The 20,245-nt window shown below is 43.2% G+C and overlaps 1 protein-coding gene across 5 annotated transcripts; it reads right to left on the bottom strand.

Moving 5' to 3' along the window:
• Nucleotides 1-7,332: 7,332 nt before the first annotated feature.
• On the bottom strand, nt 7,333-17,993 carry CCNL2 (cyclin L2). 5 transcript variants are annotated; one of them, XM_031963046.1, is made up of 11 exons: nt 17,510-17,993; nt 15,896-15,970; nt 15,476-15,585; nt 14,611-14,731; nt 13,575-13,639; nt 10,691-10,790; nt 10,271-10,375; nt 10,014-10,155; nt 9,048-9,165; nt 8,868-8,960; nt 7,333-8,722 (listed from the first exon to the last, which is right to left on the bottom strand). In XM_031963046.1, exons 1-11 carry the CDS (start codon nt 17,861-17,863, stop codon nt 8,368-8,370), a joined length of 1,638 nt encoding a protein of 545 aa, XP_031818906.1. In that variant the 5' UTR covers nt 17,864-17,993; the 3' UTR covers nt 7,333-8,367. The 5 variants fall into 5 exon arrangements, with proteins under 5 accessions (XP_031818906.1, XP_012399762.1, XP_031818908.1 ...); XM_012544308.3 differs by lacking the exon at nt 17,510-17,993 and having other exon boundaries at nt 15,476-15,663; XM_031963048.1 differs by lacking the exons at nt 14,611-14,731; nt 15,476-15,585; nt 15,896-15,970; nt 17,510-17,993 and adding an exon at nt 12,730-12,852.
• Nucleotides 17,994-20,245: the final 2,252 nt, after the last annotated feature.

Raw genomic sequence — 20,245 nt, 5'->3', positions numbered from 1 at the left:
CATATTGCTGGGAACGGCTGAATAAGTTATGGTCTCAGAATGTTAGGGAGTATTATTATTCTGTAAGTGATCAACAGGCTGATTTCAGAGAGGCCTGCAGAGACTGACAGGAACTGATGGAAAATCATCCTTAGCACATTCGCAGGAGATCTTTTTCCCATTCTTTGTATCCCCATTGCTCAGTGTAGCACCTGGCACATAGTAGGTGCTTAATAAATGCTAGTTAATTTCTGGGCAGGGAAACTGTATCCTCTCTCTCTCTCTCTCTCACTTTCTGTCTTTTTCTCTCTCACTCTCACTCTCTTTTCAATAATAGCTTTTCCTTTTCCCAAATACATGCAAAAATAGCTTTCAACATTCATCCTTGCAAAACCTTGTGTTCCAAATTTTTCCTCCTCCCTTTCCCCCTAGATAGCGAGCAATCTGAAATAGGTTAAACACATGCAATTCCTCTAAATATATTTCCATATTCGACATGCTGGGCAAGAAAAATGAGATCAAAAGGGGCGGGGGGGAGAGCATGAGAAAGAAAAAAATAAACACGCAAACAAACAATAATAAAGATAAAAATGTGCTTTGATTCACATTGTCTCTATAGGTCTCTCTGGAAGCAGATGGCACTTTCCATCACAAGTCTATTGGAATTGCCTTGAATCACCTCATTGAAACTGTATTCTTAAATAAGATGATCTTTGTAAAGTGCTCAAGCACATAGTAGGTGCTTAACAGATGCTATTTAACTTGAGTTCCTGGCAGAGAAATCATAGTCTCCAATAAGATCTTTGCAAAATGCCTTGCACAATACCTGGCACATACTAGGTGCTTGATAGATGCCAGTTAACTGCATTCTCAAATGAGATCTTTGTAAAGCCCTTACAGTGCCTGGCACATAATAGATGCTTAATAAATGCTAGCTGACTTCTGGGCAGGGAAATGTACTCTCAAATGAGATAATCTTGTAAAGCACTCAACACAGTACCTGTTCCATAGTAGGTGCTTAATAGATGCTATTTAACTTGACTTCTTGGCAGAGAAACTGTATTCTCAAATGAGATCTTTATTAAGGCACTTAGCATGGTGCCTGGAACATAGTTAAATGCTTAATAGATGCTTATTGAATTCTGGGCAGGGGAATTGTATTTTCAGATGATGTATAATCTTTGGAAAGTGTCTGGTACCAAATAAATGTAATTCCTCCTATTATTATTATTTCTATTATTTCCCCCAATTCCTATGGCATAGATACCATAGAATTTAGATTTAGAAGGATCCTATAGACCATGAAGCCCAGTCTTGTCATTGTGACCAATGAGGAAACTTGAGGAAACATGCGTCCAAAGTCATATGTGTATCAGCTAGGACGCCTAGACACCAAACAAGGCAATCGGGGGTTATACTGCTTCAGCCACCTGCTAACACCCTTTTCTCCACAGGATTCTGCCTCACTGGACAGCCCAGCACCCTCTCCATGCCTCTGAATTCTTAGGACAGAAGTAAACCAACAAGCAGATCTGAGAAATCCAAGAGACTAAGTCCACTGGGGCATGGACAATTTATATTTCGGTCTCCTTGACCCTCTTCTATTCCCAGTGTGGGGTCAATAAGCCGTGTGAGATTTGTTGTTTTTTAAAACTCTGTTCTTACTTGGCCACCGAGCTTAATCTACGACCAGGGCAATCAGCTGCTCCCATAAATTGGTAGAAATACCCCCAGCCCAGAGGCCTTCCTCCTTCCAGCCCCATCAGGACCCTTGGCACATCAGAATAGGATAAGGACTATTTTTTGATTGACCTCTCCAGGACTAGTAGAAGCTCCCTAAGATTTTATTAGACTACATACAGGACTTAATTTCTTTCCCTCTGTGGAAACTAAACCATCCCCTTTCTACTTAATAAGGGAAATCTTAGGGGACCTGCATAGGGATTAAACCTGTACTTTCATTTATATAGGCAACAAAGTGTCAAGGAAATCATGTCTGCCCATGCAAGCTAAAATCTTCTACACAACCTACAGAATGAGATAATGGCTTGGGACCTTGAGAAGTCTATGATTTTCCCAGTCTTAGAGCCAGTTGGTGTTAAAAGGCTGGATTTGAATACAGGTCTTCATGGCTGTTTCTCTAATCACTGAGCCATACTGAGTCCCTTGAAGAAAAAAAAAATATTATCTCAGTATTCTTGGATAAAGGAAAATATTTTTAAAATCTCATTTCAATGTTTTTGCCAAGTCCTATATTTTAAACCTTATCTATGCTTGGAAAAAATTCTAAGGAAGCAAAGCCCAAGGTAAGGGTCCTTCATTTCCTTTTTTTTTTTTTAAATAATAGCTTTTTATTTTTCAAAATGCATACAAAGGTAGTTTTCGACATTCACCCTTGCAAAATCTTGTGTTCAAAATTTTTCTTCCTCTTTCCCCCTCTCCCCTAGACAGAAAGTATTCCAATATAGGTTAAATATGTGCAATTCTTCCAAATATATTTTCCCAATGATCACGCTGCGCAAGAAAAATCAGATCAAAAAGGAAAAAAGAAAAAAACAAGCAAGCAAATGGCAGCAAAGGTGAAAACACTGAATGTGATCCACATTCAGTCCCCATAGTCGTCTCTCTGGACACAGATGGCTCTCTCCATCACAAACCTATTGGGATTGCCTTGAACCTTCATTTCCTTCTTATCAAATTTATTCTTAGACTCAATACAAGTCAATTGACACCATGCTAAAGAAGATGCCATTATGAGAAAAGAACTGCCTTCAGAGAGCTTATTAAACACCAGAACCGGGCCTCTACGTGGTTCTGAAGCACTTCCACAAAGGCCTCTTCCAACTCCCCTTAAGGTGCTCTCTTCCCTGATTGTAACAGAAGCTCCTCTTCCTTTTCCCCTAAATCATCTTTGGAAGTAGAACAAATAGTAGTCTTGCTGGGCCAAAGGCAATAAGTAATTTAATAACTCTTTGGGCATAATTCCAGATTGCTCTCCAAAACAGTGGGATCATTTTACAATTTCACCAATTAGTGTCCCAATTTTTCCACATGCTCTACATTTGTCACATACAAATGTCCCATCATGTGTCTATGGTAGATGATATTTCAAAGGGTTTTTTAATGTGCATTTCTCCAATTAATAAGGATTTAGAGCATTTTTATGACCATAAATGATTTAGATTTTTTTTCAATAGAAAACTGTCCATAACCTTTAATAATTTATGAATTGGGGAAATGTCATATTCTTAAAGATGTGACAAAGTTCTAATTACTATTTGTAAATTTCTCTCAATTTTATTTTCCTTTTTTTAAAAGCCCGTTATCTTTTCCCTTTACTTATTCCTTATTTTATCCACCACTCTATAATTCCCTACTTTTGTCCCTGCCCAGCCTCCTAAGTTTATTCTATACACTTTAAAAAGTCCCTCTCCCCCAGGTTTCTCACCTTTCTAGAAGCTCAGAATTCTTCTAAACCTGTTCAGATATATATTTTGCTTCCTCTTCAGCCTAAAGGAGTAGATTTCCAACATTACAAACACTCTACCCCCACCTGCTCCCTCTGTATTAGTTCTTACACCTTGTTTTTATGAGATAATTACAGCAGCTCTCTTTGTGTTGTTCTAGAACTGGAAACTGCAGGATCAACAGGGGAATGGCTGAACAAATGAAGGTGGTGGAATACAACTATGATGTGAGAACTGATGAGCTCAATGATGTTAGAAAAACATGGAAAGACTTGCACAAAATAAGAGTGAAATGAGCAGAACCAAGAGAACATTATATACAGTAAGAGCGATATTGTTTTAAGGACTAAATTATTTTGTCTATTATAAATATCCAACTAGAAAAGATATAAGATGCCATCTGCATCCAGAGAAACTGATAGATGTAATTTTGCACGTGTGTGTGTGTGTATACACACATACCTACTTGTATCTAATGGCAGCTGTCTTGAGTAGGGAGGAGTCAAAGAAGGGAAGAAAAAAGAAAAAAATATATATGAAATTTTATATATCTCAAAGAAAAAGCAAGTTGGATAGAGAAGGATCTAGTTTCAAGTACAATCATCTTTTTATTGTACTATTCTACAAAAACACTTGTTTTATTCCAAATTAAAAATAATTTTTTAAGGAATATAATAAGCTCCTTGATTGGTTTTGTGTCCTCAGCTCTTTGCACAATGAGTGGCATATGGGAAGCAATTAAAACTACTTTATCCATCAATTCATCTATTCCACTTTCTCTCCATCTCTTATCTACTTAGTCCTCAGCAACTTCAGCATAAGCCCTTCCTACAATGCTATAAATCACCTGCCCATTTGGGGACTCAATCCATTTCAGCCACTGGCCCACTTGGCATCTATTAGGGAAAGGCCCCAAAGTCTTCCAAGAGCAAGGGAACTCCATGAACAGATAATAGGAGGGACATTTTCCTAATCTTCCCTTTTAGCATTTGCGTAACTGACAAAGCACAGGATGCGAGTCAGAATTTAGGGATTCCCAGCCCCTTTGGGACTTTCCAAGTTACTAAACAGGAACTGAGAATGTGGCGCACTTGACATTTCTGGTGGTTTGTTTTGTGTTTAGAGTGGTTGATAATAGACCTATAATCACCTGGGCAGAAAATCTGAGAAGCTGTTACAACAGTAACCTGCCAAAGCTTCTCAGGCTGGGGCTGCCGCAAAGTTCCTCTCCACCCGTCTGAAGTCGGTTCCCCAGGCGACAAAGGAACCATCAGGTTCCTACTATTCAATAGTTTGAGGTCAGACTCTCCTTTACTAAAAGGAGCGTCTGACCAATAACTTCCGGGATGAGAAGTAAGACCTTTGACAAGACAGCGACCTCGGTCCCTGAAAGCAGGACTTCACATATTTCATGCATTCCCTCCACAGGTAAAAGCCTTGCAATTTCTTTGCTGTTGTTTTTCAGACATTTTCAGTGTCCGACTCTTTGGGACCCTATTTGAAGTTTTCTTAGAAAAGATGCTGGAGAAGGAAAAGTGGGGCAAAGAGGATGAAGTGACTTGTCCAGGGTCACACAGCTAGTACTTTGCATTTTCCTTCTCCAGCTCATGTTACAGTCCTTATGAACTGATGCAAAGTGAAGTAAGCAGAACCAGACCATTGTGCACAGCGACAGCAACAAATAATTCAGTGGATGACTTGGCTACTCTACCAATACGGTGATCCGGGACAATTCCAAAGGTCTCGTGATGTAAAGTACTATCCTATCCACCTCCAGAGAACTGATGGGAGTGCAGATTGAAATATTTTTTCACTTTTTCTTGCTTTAAAAAAACATGGCTAATAAGATGTTTTGCCTAATTATGTATAACTGAGATACTGTTTGCCTTCTCAGTGATGGGAATGGGAGGGAGAAAGAATCTGGAAGCCAATTTTTTTGAATGGTGAAAATAAATTTCTTAATTACAGAAATAAATGTTAAAAAAAATTAACACATAATTAGAAAATTTTTAATGAAATAAAAATATATTGGGGAAAATCCAATAAAGATTTAAAAACCCAAATCCAAGAGAGAAAACAAAAAGGTGAACTTGGCTAGTATTGGTTTTTGGTTAGAACTCTACAGTAGGTCACTGACAAGATTTTCCTTTGGAACTTCAGAGTACAGCACCCAAGAAAACGCCTCCTGCCCCTTTGGCACCTCCTCATTCTTCTCCCACTGCTCCTTGAGGACTGCCGCCTTTCCCTCCTCAGATTTCTTACCAGGTCTTTCTCCTTGTTGCAGGTCACACTAGGAGTCCTACAACTGAGCTCTTCAATAACAAATTAAAGGGAAGTAAACCGATGTTCACTCGGCAAGAACTTCCAAGAACAGATGGGACTCAGCAGATGTTCTTGGACTGCTTAAACACCTCCTGGATGCCCGTGGAGCACACCAGCCATTTTCTACCAGCTGCATACTCATTGTAGTCTGGGTACTGGGTAGCCCGAAATGTGCCAACCCCCAATTTTCAGCCAAGAAGCAATAGCTCGACCCAACCCCAAACATTGCTTGGGAGCAATTCCTCTGTCAGCCAGGTCACACGAGTGAATTGGGGCAAGTGGAATATGGAATATAGAGTAGCAGCCACTTTTAAATCTGAATCCACCATTACCCCAGCCAAGATGGCGAAAGGCAAGAGGCAAACGAAGGAAGGTTGCTGTTCTGGTCAAACTTACCTCCCCAGAGTGACTTTACAGGAATAATTCCTGGTTGAGAGGATCCTCATCTTCTGTGGAAGGGGCTATGGGATTTAATTCTGTTTGTTTCAGATACTTTGGAGAAAGGAGAGGTGTTCGCATGTGGACAAGGGCAGCAAGGCCCTGGGAAAGCATACAGGAGTGCTCTGGGCTGCAGCCAATCAGAAATCAAGCCTCCTTCTCTATGCTGCAGTCAAAATGAGCATAGCCCAAGAACTCATTGCTCTCTACTACCTTTATTCCAACAGGTCAAGCCCAAAAAAGGAAGCACGTTTTGAGCTCTTGCTGGGACAGCCCGAGGGAGACCGTTTTGCTGTATTCCAGACAGCCTGGTGTAGACCACTCAGCCGACAGCCCCATGAAAGTCCAGCGCGATCACTCTGCTAATCCCTGGCCTGAGTGGAGGCTTCTGGCCAGCAATACCTGAGGCACAACCTGGGAGGTTTTCATGCCCAGACAATTCTTCTAAAAGCCCATTAAGATTCCTTCAAATCTTACAAAGCTTGCCCCACCACCACCACCCAGGACCCCCAGAAAAGGCCAAGCAGCCTTTATTAAGTGCTTAGCATGTACCGGGCTAAGAGCTTACATCCTGATGAAGGCTGGGGGGGGGGGGAGAGAAGAGAACACATGCAAACAACAGCCTTCCAAACACACACACACACACATAAAATCTCAGCAAGAGGACACCAAGGTACAATAGAACAGAGTCCTGAAGGCAGCCAGAAGTAGGGGGAGTGGAAAGGAAGAAGGGGGAGGTTCCATCAGGGAAAGAAGGCAGCATCAGGTCAATGATTTCCAACCTCCAGTCATCCTAACACCGTTACACCCCCCATGAAGGACAGACTTAAAAGCCTTTGGGCCAATTTTCCTGGCTATTCCAAATCCAGTGACCACAGGAGTTTGCGTTTTCCCCAAAAGCCTATTATTTCAGCTGGACAAGGCTGCTCCAAAGGACCACCCCTCCCCAAATTTCCCAAGTCCTTGGATGGGTGACCTCCTGGCCCAATGGAAGCCCACACTTTTTCTACCATTCCCTCTCCTCAGTCCTTGCAGCTATGGGTCAGCTAAGCCTCTGGTGGGGCCCCTACTAACTGTTCAAACCCCACGCCTGCTCTCCCAGACAAGGACATGAACACACGGGAACTAAATACAAAATCAAATACTTTAATGAAATCAGGGAGCAGGGAAAGAAACAGCTCAGATATACCACTAAAACTGATACTGCTGGCTGTGTATGTTTCTTACATTTTCTGTTTTAACAAGCAAGCAGAATGACAAACTACGAATTCTTCAAAGTTTCAAATATCCTGAGTAGAGAGTTGTGTTTTAAACCACATAAAATGCATATATATGAAACTTCTCTATTCATGAGCTGGTGTCCTGCACTCAGCATTGCACAGATAAAAATATACTACTTTCAATACACAGATCTAAATACTTCACATTTTTAAATCAGAATTCTCTACACAAGTTTTAGGTTGACAGAATTCAAGTTCTGAATTTTCAGTATAATAGCTTTAACTTGTATTAAACACATGTTTATTTACAATGTGGATAAAGTGTAAGGGTACCTAGTAAGGCCATATTACCATATTGTACTGTTAAACACTGCAAAATATATACACAAGTACAACCTAATATAGGCAGAAGTTCTAAAAATCACTTTTCTTGGTTTAACGTAATTGAGTTTCAGTATGGGGGAAAAAAGACAGCTTGTAGTTAGCACCAAGCTACACCAACAATTTAATTAAATAAGCATTTGAGCATTCTTCCAGCTCCATCCAGAAGGGCTGTTCGGTCAGAGTAGAACAAGGAAGAGGTGCACCCTCCACCTCCTAGGAGGAGACTGTGGCCACCCATCCGGCTCTTCTAGTACTAACACTTGTTACAGGGATGGACCCAGCACCAACTTCCAAGGACAAGCCCGGATGCCCAACTGGACAGTTGTTGGGGGAACCAAGCTGTCTACCTGATTCTAGCTTCAGTCTCATTACCATGTCCATTAAATGACCATTTCCCTTTAAATTCATGCTTAACAAGTCCAGGAACAAATAAAGCAGAGATGATGGTCACATCACTCCAGACACCAACTCACCCAGGCTATGGGAAAGAAGGGAGCCGAGGCCCTGTCTGCATCCAAAGGGAGAAGGAACCACACCTATCGATGTCCCCGCAGGCCTCATCTCCTGTGCCGACTGTGTCCGGGGTGTTCTCGCTCATAGCGATGACCAGTTCGCTCATAAGAGCGAGAACGTTCCCGCCTCTGATCCCTATAGTAATGGCTCTTCTTTTTGTATTTCCCAGAGTTATCTGAGCGTTCCCTAGATCGGCTTCTAGAACGGGATGAGCTCCGGCTCCGGGACTTGCGGGGTTTCTGGGCGGCATACTTATAGTCCTTTGATTTTTTGTAGTTCCTGATCTTCGAGCCCTTATAAGAACCACCATGGTTGGCCTGTCTCGGGGGAGAATCGCTGCGGCTCCGGGAGCGGCTCTGAGATTTTGACCCACTGGATGTTGAACAGCTTTCGCTTTTTCTAAAGAAAAACATTCCCGATCAAACCTCTACATTGTGAAACCAACTGTCCCCTTTGTCCCAAAGCTCCCCCACCTCCTGGCTGACCGTGAGATGAGCCACCTGCGGGACCCCAGGGAAGGCCACCAGAGACGAGCTGTACGTACCTTCTCTTGGGAGACGCGGATCTGGACTGTGACCGCGAGTAGCTCTGATCCCGGCTTCCGCTGCGACTTCGACTTTCTCGGCCTTTTGGCAATCTGTGAAGGAAAAAGTCTCATGAGACAGACTGAAGCGCTGGCCGCCCAAGGGGTTAACAGACTGCCCACCCTGACAGAAGGCCTCACCCATTCACTGGACTGTTGGATTTGGCCCTCTTGGCACCCTCCATTTTTCTTTTGGCGTTCTTCATTGCTTGCACAGAAAGTGGGGAAGGTTTATTCCCTTTGCTTTCTTTGGGGGATTCTATCAAGACAGAGAAGAAATTACACAAAATGCAAACAATCAAGGATTCATACAACTGTAATACACAAACTGAAACTCCATTTAGTCCTCCCCTTCCCTAACCCCCACCAGAGCCCAAACTAAGGTAATCATCACACTTGTAAGTGGAGCTGTCATCAAAGGAAGCACAGAACAGCTGAGGGGCAAACCTTGGAGGCAGAGGGGAGGAATGAGCATTGGCATTCCCAGGCCCTTGGACTTCATCAGATATAAAACATGGCACATGGGCCTCGACAAAACAACGCTTGGTTAATTCTGTGTGTCCCACACACATAAGAGTCTCTGAAAGTGATTTTATGAAAAGAACTGAGTGCCTCTCCTCCAGACTCATCTCCACTTGACTTGCTGACTGTTCCTCACATGTCTGTCTCTCACACAGCTTTCCATAGAAATCCTGAAGCTGACTTCTGATCAAGGGTTCCCTATAAACTTCAAGGATCAAAGACATCTGTGGGATATGAAAGCTCTTTATATAAGCACGCTCTGATTCACCTTTCTAGGATATTTACACCAGGCCACCTTGCTACTTCTGACAATGCATTTCCAGTCCCCAACCCTGTTCCCTCTCCCCACCCCCAATCTGGAATGATCCCTCCCTTCCAACTAGATACCCACTTGCCCCTTGCAGATCTCAGTTCAATCATCTCCTACATGGACACATTTTCCTGCTGCTGGCCTACCATGTACAGGAGAGAATCTAAGTGTCCTGCGGACAGGGAGCATTCATTTTTCAGAAAACACAAGTCCACAACCCCTACAAAGCCATGAATGATGTGGAAGCACAAGAGCAAACCTCACCAAAGACTCACCTATTTTAGGAACCGGGGAAAAGCCCGATGTGTTGTCTAAAATGGGAGTTCCATCAGCAAGCAGGCCTTTAGCTTGGGCTTTTGCCTCTTCAATGGCATGTTTTTTCTTTTCAACTTCACTTTCTAAATATGTCAGATCGACCTACAAAAATAGCACCAACCCCCCAAAAGAGGCAAAAGATAAAAAGTATGAAGGTCAGACATAATTAAGGGGGTAAAACCAAAACAAAAATAATTAGTAAAAAAAGAAAATAAACCTTTTTCCGAGTATAGAGCAACAAAATTTTTAAGCAAATTTCCTGGATCTCTTCCTCAGATGCTCCAAACAACAGAAACCAATGGGGACGATTCGGAAGAGGAATCTAGAAAAAGAAACGCCACTCAATATTCACACCTTTACAGCGCCAGGCATATAAAAAGGAGATGGCTGATACTTGTGTTTACCAAAACCCACTATTACCCGAGTAAAGATATTTTTTAAATTATTTTTAGAAATCCTCTTAGAAACAGTCAGTTCATCACTGGCCCCCAAAATTACAAGTTCAAAATAAAAAAATCAGAAAAATAACCAAATAATGTTGATTTTCCCACCGGAATATAATGTATCATATGTTGATTTTCTGGGAACCACCACCACTTCAACCCCTCATTTTACACAGGATAAGCAAAATACTGACCTCTAACGTTCTGGCAGCTAGATAAATGCAAGCACAGGCAATGCTCTCTGGCTGGAACCTTACAAAGACATCTGTTCGAAGGCTATCATTCATATAGTTCCTAAAAGTCAAACACAAAAGAATTGCAACTCCCCAAGGCATTGCTCAACATGTCTGCATTCAATATAAATCACTCATTTCTAAGCATTCTACCTCTAAATCTGAGGGCTAGAAAGTCCTGTAAATCTCAAGAGTTAATGGAGTATCATTAGAATAGCTTCTTCTGGACACAGGGCAGAAGGGGAGGGACAATTTAAAAAAAAAAAAAAAAAAGAAAAAAAATTTTTTTAAGCTGACTTTGTCAGATAATACTGTTATGAAAGAGAACCAATTTTAACTTTACTTTTTCCTGCTAAGACTACTGGCCTGCTCTCATGCAAAAGCACAACGCTTTGGAAAGACAACATCTACCATAGTGGTTAAAAGTATTCAATTAAAGGAATTTATGCTCAATCTCCGTAGTGCAGAGAAGCATGCAAACTCAAGTCATCAGCTGAGCACTGGTTCCTTCTGGAGTTCTTCTCAGATTAGTTGTCCTCTTCCCTGTAGTTCCTTTGCATCAGAAAAATGTTTGGGTTTTTTTGATTTGTGTGCTTTTCCTTTTCAACCTGTCCATTTCCCAAGACGAACTGATTCACAGCAACCGGAACAGAATCCATTTTGATGGGAAAAACGCCCTTGTGCGTAATTCGGATATATGGGAACATCATGCAGAAGAAGGCTCAATACCCAAAGTGAAATCTTCTTCGCGGGCTTATCAAAGAATCGTTTCCAAATTGTCCCATTTCAACAAGGAGTCTTAAAATGAACATTCACAGAATCAGACAATGGCAATAAAATACTGGAAGTTTCACAGTCAGTAAGCACATTTAAAAACTATATTGTAATTTAAAAGTTATTAAAGTACAAAAGTTTGTATCTAAACAGAATGCAAAATATTAATTCATTACATTTTCAACATATTCCTTCAGAGAAAGGCACTTAAAATTTAATTTACTAAAATTAGAACTTGGGCATCTGGCTGTAGATCAAGTATGGTGTAAAGTAAGGATTGACCCCAGGTTAAGTTATGATTTTTTTTTAAATTCTGATTTATAATAACTCCAATGAGTATTCAAGCATAGCCATAGAGTGTTCATCCATCAACCGTGGGCCAGACCATCATACTGTGTGATCTCTTCCCTAGTATCTGCCTGAACCCCATGGCAGCATTAAGCACATACTGCCCACCCACAAGTTTCTAAGAATTACATTAAGCTGTTAAAACTGTAAAAGAGAAAGACACTTTCATCTGGCTACAAATTGTACTGCTCTAAGCATCAATAAACAAATAAAATCACCATTAACCTTTGGGAAATCCCACACTACAAGGTAACTGTACATTTGTTGATCAGTAGAAACTACTTTTTTTTTTTTTTTTTATCAGTAAACAGATGATTTTAAACATTTTAGCTACAGTGATTTTCTCCTTTAATCAAAACAGCCACAAACAATATATATGCCCAATTCACTTTCTTTATAAAAGTCCTAAAATACAAAACAATTAAGAACATTTAAAAAGTAGAATACTTGTACTTATTGCTGTACTTGAAACTGACAATGTTTAAATAAATGTATCAAAGTTTAAAGGTGTGTACCTTTTGCCAGACTAAAGTTGTTGCTGGAAAAGTGCAACTAAAGAATTGTAATCAATGTATGGCTGAACCAAGACAAACTGGACCACAGGCTGCTACAATTACCAATCTGGATCCCAGTTAACCTGTCACCCTTTTTGAACCCAGTCCCCTCCTACCCTTTACACAGTTTTGCAAAGAAAAAGGTAGCACACCTTTAACATACAGGTACAGCAGCTTTATAAAGTGACACAATTTAAGTTAAAGACAGTTATAAAATCTAATAAATACAATTGTCAAAGCACAACAAAAAAATGAACAAGAAAAAAAAGTCAAAGATAACCACAAGAAGCAGTCGGCCAGTTACTATACTATCGTATATACCACCTGTCTAGAGCCAGCCTTCTCTGGAGAGCCTGCATTGGATTGACTGAAGACGGCAGCTATCCCTGCACCAAAGCGCTTGGACAGCAGAGGAGAAGTCTTAGTCACTTACCCTCAGAGGCTACCCTTTGATTAAAAGAGTACAGAAAAGAAAAGTCAAAATGGGTTCTCCATCAAACAAGTAATAGCACCAGACAGTTCAGTCAGCAGAAATATGACCCTTAATAGATTTAACTCCATGAAAAAAAAAAAAAACAAAAAAAAAACACCACAAAACACAAAAAACCCACACACACTAAACTGTCAAATCAGAATTTGCTTCAAGCATACACAATGCTAAAAACAATGCCTGGAGTTTTAGGAAATTTTTTCGTCCCTCTCCTTCCTCCCATGGGGATTTAATAGAAAAGCAGATAGAAAGTTTTACACCAGATGTTAAGCCACTAGTCTAGGTCTACTTTGTGGTCTCTGACAGCAGCGTACTATGTCCAGTGCTCCATATCAATGGGTGACTGGGGTTTCTAGCACAGGGAGGGTTACTGAGTACTTCCTTTTGTACTTTGCCCAAGGGAAAGACCATTTGAACCCCTTCACTTCAGAGGAAGGGAAAGCAATGGAAGATAGGGAGGAAACAGGGGAGGAGGATATACACTACCTTACCATTAAGACAGTGCCTGAACTTTTAAGAAGCTGATCGAAATCTACACAGCAGCCTGGGGCACTTCAGACAACTGTGGAGCCCATAACCAAAGTCATGGAATAGACTACCCACTGCCCAAAGTGCCTCAAACCAACATATTTCTGCCACTGCCCTTGCTGGTCTCTTAAAACAAAAAAAATCAACTTACCATGAGGTCTGGACCAGGTGTTGATTACGCTCACATTCTAACACCTGAAGGTACATAACGATTATCTGGAAGATATGGGTCATTCAGTTATTACCAAGAATCTTTAGATCCAAGAATTTAGTTTCTAGGAGTAACCATGCAGCAAATGAGATCATCATGCTAGATTTTCAAGGAATGGCCTCAGGATGCTATATCCAGACAGACAGACAGACAGACAGCACTGTTGGATGCTGGGCATTTGCTGAATGATACACACTCCCTGCTTTGCAGTGCACCAGGATGCTCGAGCTGGGGCGCAGCTGCACCCCACCTAGCATGTCTCACCTCCACCTAATTTCTGCTCTCAATTCAATTTCCACTGTGGGGTTAAACGTCTTCTATACCTCTCGATTGCTATTTTAAGTAGGTACTGCAAAGACTACTCCCAGGTAAAAGCCAAAAGGCATCTTTTAAAAATCTAACACTGGTAGATCTAGGAAAGGAACACTACAAATATCAATGTTAAATTTCTAATCTGAGCAATTTTTAACCACAGTTCAGTGTAGAGCACCGGGAGGGGGGGGGGGGAGAACCCTCCCATTGCTGAGGACAGCAGAATACTCAAAGTGCATGAGCCATGCTTCTGTAGCTGACAATTGGATTTACTTCACTATTAGAGAAAAGGGCTCTTGGAATTCTGACAATTCAAGGTGGGAAAAAAGAAAGAGCATCACCTAATCAGTTTTATAAAGTCAGCATCAGTGCCAACCAATGAGGAAGAACAAGTGCTTCTAATCCCACAGAAGCTAGTTTTTACAGCAGAGCCATCTATTTGGAAATCTTCAGAAATCTAGTAAAATCACTATGTTATTGACAGAAAATGAAAACCCAAATCAATTCACCTCTGGTGTCTTCATTCACTAGTAAGTGGGCAAAAATGATTTTTCTTATTTCTTAGCTAAAATGGCATAAATTGGACCAGCGAGTATTGATGCAAGTTGAGTCTAATGGGAACATATACTCAGAAACCACTTACATTTTAAGTAAATATACCAACCTTATGAGGGTGCTTTACATGGACACAGAACCCCAACTCCTTCAAAACTCTTCTCTCAGCCTTTATAATTTGGTTCTTCAAATTAACATAATCCTGATCCAAGAGCAGAGGTACAGGTTTCCTACAAGAAATTCCCCAGTCAAATGGAAAAATTAATATCACCATTGTACATATCTATAGTAGATGCCACAATGTATATTACAAACGTCATACCTAGCACATTACGTGACATTAACTTTCTTTCCCCTAAGAATATAAACCAACTCTCCTTCATCCTAATCTTCAACCTAATCATTGGTTTTCCTCTTCCTTGAACATACCCACAACTCAGGTTCTAATTTCAATAATCTGGACACGTAGATACTGAGAAATGCTAATAAATTTAGCACATATCACTAAAGCACAAGAACTTCTGAAATGTACAGTGAAAGCAAGTTCAGTAATCTAAATCAAGTAAATGAAATTATTACATCAAAAGAGCTTTCATCCATCTAGAAGTTGCACAGTACATAAGACTATCTTTTCAACTAGTCAAAGGTATAGAATTCACTGAAAGCCAAAAGAGAGGGCAGAGATGAAAACCAATAGGGGTAGTTTAGTTAAACAATAACAACTCAGATTCATTAATGCTTGTTGCTCATGGGAGCCAAAGTAGCTTATCTGGGTTCAAATCCCCCTTCTATTATGGATGACTAAAGTGACCTTGTACAAGTCCCTTAATCTTTGGGGAACCACATTTTTGCATCAGTGGAAAACAGCAGATTGGAACAGATAACCCCAGATGACCTCTTAAAAGTCCCTATGATCCCAATAAAATACGATTGGTTCTTTTGAGAATACTTAAAAAGATAACAAAGATACTTACTTTTTCTCCCTCAAATGCCGAAGTCGGTGAAACACATTAATTACGTCCCTTATCCGTCTTGGAGCCTCTTCTATTTTGGAGGCCAGATGAACACAGGCCATTGACACATGCTGAAATATAAGTATTGCAACATACTGATGTTTTGTTCAAATCTGGAACTGTGATCGCCTCCATCAGCTTAAGGAGGGCTAATAAGAGAAAATGGCAGGTAAATACAAATAACAGGACAACCTGCAAGATAAGCAGCGCTTTACAACTTACATGGCTTATCAAACACAATGAAGCAAAAATACTTAAATCTACTGAGGACACCTTTTTATAATTAGGACAAAAAGCAAATGTGTTATTGATTAAGCTTCATACATTAAAAACGATTTAGCATGAAAATGAAAGGAGGAAAGGGGAAACGGTCCTACTTACTTCCATGGAATGCTTCACAAAGGATTTAGTATAAAAGAATCGTTGAAATAACACCTGCCCTGTAGCCATGGCCACCTAAAAAGGAAAAAGAATTTGTTTTAAAACATTTTTAAAAGGACTCCAAGATTTGCCAAAAATCATTTTACCAGGTTTTCAAAAAGAAAAGAAAAAAAAAAAAAAAAGATATTGAGTCTCCAATGACTCGCAGTATTCAAGAGGTTAAAAAAATGAACAAAAATTAAAAGCTTTTCCTGCTCATGGTACTGATCCACTTATACTTCCCAAAGCAGAATAGAACAGCTGCCTCAAAACCAAGAAAATTCAATCCATCTCAAAATATGCAAAGAAACTATCTCCTCCTCCCCACAACCTGGCCATAACTTCTTAAACTTTAAAGAAAAAAATTGGCTGGAGCTACCCCAAGTGCTTCCACACACTGAGCCCTACTTCCAAGGGCCTAAGAGGAACAGGCCTGGCAATAAAATCTAGCAGCACAGAAGTGGAAGAAGTCTAGAACCTGGGGCCAGGGAGGAACAGAGAGCAGCAACAATGTGGGAGGGGGGAAGTGACCAGGAGACAAACACTTGGGCAATCCTCCCCCACGCCACTTGCACAATACCGGGCAGCTGAGACAGCTGGGGAAAACCCATTCTAGTACCAAGAGTAGGGCCAGTTCTTAGTTTTGTTTTCCGATCTCTAGCCTGGGTGTGTGGCCCAGGAAGCCCTCAGTCACCAGGCCAGCATCCTCCACCACTTCTCAGAATCTCACCCCAAACAGTTAAGATGGTTTTGGTTTGTAGTGGTTACTTCCACATGGGCAGATTTTTCTCCAGGACTTTAAAAACTAAACCAGCCTCTGGGCTCACCCCCAGGGCTTTTTAAGAGAACCACTTGCCCCCAGGGCCCCCGCCTCCTGGGGCCCCCGCCTCCTGGGCTCCCCTTTTGGCTAGCCTCCCCATTAGCTGTTTTCCACTCTCTTAGGATCTGCAGTCGAGGTTCTCAGCACCTTCCTGAGGGCCCGCTCTTGGGGGGGAAGGGAGGAGGACTATCTCTAGGTTTAGAGCCCCGGAGGAGCCTAAGGCCAGCCCCACGGACTTTGGGACCTCCAACGTTCGTCTGTACACGGGAGGACAGCGGGGTCCGATTTTAGACGGACACAGACTCACAGGAACATGAAAGGGGGCCTCCCGAACCATTTCCTTTACACAACGGGAAACAGAAGCTCAGAAAGGGTCGGGGTGCCAGTTGCTCATTTCGCACCTAAGGAAATTGAGGCTCGGGGTCCCGCAGGCAACCCCCTGCCCTCCACGAGGAGCCGCCGCCCGGTTACGGACGGCCGCTTCTAACTCGAGCTGGGGCTCTCTGCGAGTCCCCGGGCCTCTCGCCCGCCTTTGTCCCGGGCGGATCGGGGAACAAAGGACCAGGCCGGGCTGCCTCCTCCCCTCCCCCCACAGCCCTCCCCGCCCGGCTCGCGCCTGCGCGCTGGCGGCCGGGCGGGGCGGCGGTTATCTCAGCCCCGCGCCCCCCCTCCCTTCCCGTCCCTTACGGCCGGCTCCCTCTTCCCTCCCCCTCCCCGGTTTCCTTCCCCCTCCCCGGCCCGGGCCCCGTACGGACCTGCGGCAGGCGCAGCAGGATGCCGGCCGCCTGGATGAGCTCGCAACCCACGACGCGCAGGCCGGTTTCGGTGTCGGGGTCCAGGCCGCTCGACATGGACGGCGTGAAGCGCAGCTTGTCGTCGGGCAGCAGGCAGTTCTCCAGCGTGATGAGCACGCCCGAGTACAGCCGATCCCCGATCAGCACGCCCGGGCCCGAGACGCCCGAGGCCGCCGCCGCCGCCGCCGCCGCTCCCCCGGCCCCGCCGCCCGAGCCCGAGCCCGAGCCGGCCGCCGACGCCGCTCCGCCGGCCCCCGAACCCGCCGCGGCAGTCGCCACAGCCGGGGCTCCCGCAGCTGCCGCCGCCGCCGCCATCTTGAGTCTTCTTCGTGCTTCTGGCCCCCGCCCGGCGGCGCCTCCCTGCGCCCGCCCGCCCCCGAGGACTCCATTGGCCCCCGCCGCCCGGCCCCCGCCACCGATGCGCGCCGCGATTGGCTGCGGCGCGCGTCACTCTGGCCGCTCTCTCTGACTCACGGGCCGGGAATTCGGCACGGGCGGGGGGAGGGGGCACGTTACCCAGCGCGCATTGCGACGCCTCCGCCTATGGTTCGCCCTCCTCCCCCTCCTGTCTCCCAGAATGCCCCACGAGAGTAGCTTGCCGACTCTGGTTTCGGTGCCGCGTCCTGTTAGCGGAACCCGAGCTGGAGGAAACCGCCTGCTGAGACCTTTGTCCTCTCCCCCTCGGGGATGAGCTCAGAGACATGGCAGGGTTGAGAAGGGCTGCTCGGAGGCCAGCCTTGGCACCCCAGCAGGAGATTAGCTCGGAGCCCCGATTTCTGGGAACTGGGCGTAAGAACAGCACGTGCCCGACCTTTTGGAAATTGACACACAACGATGACAACAAACTTTAAAGCGCTTTTGAGCTTTTCAGAGCCCTTTCACGCTCCGAGTCCGTAAGCACTAAATAATCGCCGCCCACATCCCCGCTTGCTGTGCTCAGAGTCTAATAAAAACTCCGCGCCACAAATGAAAACTCGCCACCCCAGCAGGGAGGTGCGATTGTCCCCATCTTACTGCTGAGCAAACGGGCAGAAAGCTGCTGGGCGGTGAAGCAGAGTTTGGACTCGGATTGTGCTGACTCCAGAGGCAGTTTCACCGGCAACAAAGTGCCCGGCTACTTAGTAAGCAGATGCCATGTTCTGGGCGCCGAAGGCAGCCCCATCCAAAAGGAAGAGGCGGAACTAGATCCGGAATTCTTAGCCCTGAGGTCTTGGATCTTTTTTTTTTTAACATTCTGGTAACTATTTCTTATATAATGGCTTCCTTTGTAACCTATATATTTATTTTAGCTTAAAAAGCTGATTCTGAAGAGGGAGCCGTAGATATCACCAGATCACCAAAAGGGTTCATGACAAAAAGACCAAACAAAAATAAAACTTGGGTAGGTGAGTAGCCTCTGAGAGATCTTCCACTTGAGGGAAAGGAGTATCTAGGATGAAGTGACTGACCCAGTCCTCAGGGCAGGAAAAAAACCTGATTCTTCCCCTCCCATAGCCCCACCAGTTGAGTCTTGTAGGTTCTAACCTCTACATGTCTCCTGTGGACACTCTAGTTTAGATCAAAGGTGCTGTTATCTCCGTGTTATAGATAAGGAAACTGAAGCAAACATATTTGCCCATAGTTACACAGCTTAGTGTCAGTTTAACAAAAAAAAAAAAAAAAGAAAAAAGAAAAAAAAAAAAGGCAAAACATAATTTCTTGGTTCTGTTTATGAGATGCAGAGCAGCTCTGAGGGAAGCATCTAATCAGAGGGCAGAGGATAAAGGAGCAAAAGGTCATTTCTAATGGAATAGGCCACAAATGGATCAAGCTTCCAGGATGAACATATATACATTACCTTAAAGATTCACCTTTACGTAACATCTTTGAGCCCCAGCACTATTGGGGGACAGAGGGGAGGGAGGCAAGGACTGTTATTCCTAGTACATCCTAGAAAGAAGACTGAAAGGAGGATGTAGACCAGAAAAATTTTATTTCCAGAGAAACAGAAAAGATTTGAAAGCTGCATCCACATCTGTAAGAAATAAGAAACGGGCAGAATCTGTACAGATATGGGCAGATTCCAAGAGAAGGATCCTGACGGAGCTAAAAGGGTCACACATCCTTGACTACAGCTCCATAGAGGGCCACAAAGCTTCAACCTCTGACTACTAAGGGTGCTGGTACTATTTAGAGTGAAAACACTTTGTTCAAGTTCCTAGACAAAGGACAAACTACCAGTATAAATAAGATCGCAGATATGCTGGCATATTTCTAGGCAGTTTAATTGAGCATGTTATGCTTTTTGGAGCTGGAGCTTAGCTCTAAATAATGAATTTATTGGGAGGCTTTGTGTCTAAAGCAAACATCAATTAGAAACGTAAGTGCCTGGCACATGTTAAGAGCTTAATGTTCATTATCTTGATTGCAAACAATAAACAATACTTGCTGAATTAAATACATGGAGCTGGGGGAGCTTTTACAGGACCTTAAACTAATATCCAGAGTTGGATCTCAAAGAGAAACTAAGACTCATTTTACAGATGAAGGAACTGAGGCTTGGATAGAGGTAGTGATTGCTGCCTATTTGGAAAATTTTATTTAGCAACAGAAAACCCAGTATTTCCCAGGTGTTAATAGCAGTTTTTACACATCACACCTTAATGCAGATAAAGTGACTTAGATGCTTTATATTTCATTAAGCCTTCTAATTACCTA

This window comes from Sarcophilus harrisii, chromosome 3 (genome assembly GCF_902635505.1).
Source record: "Sarcophilus harrisii chromosome 3, mSarHar1.11, whole genome shotgun sequence".
NCBI lineage: Eukaryota > Metazoa > Chordata > Mammalia > Dasyuromorphia > Dasyuridae > Sarcophilus > Sarcophilus harrisii.
The sequence above is the reverse complement of the archived record's forward strand: the minus strand, read 5'-3'. Positions and strand labels throughout refer to the sequence as shown.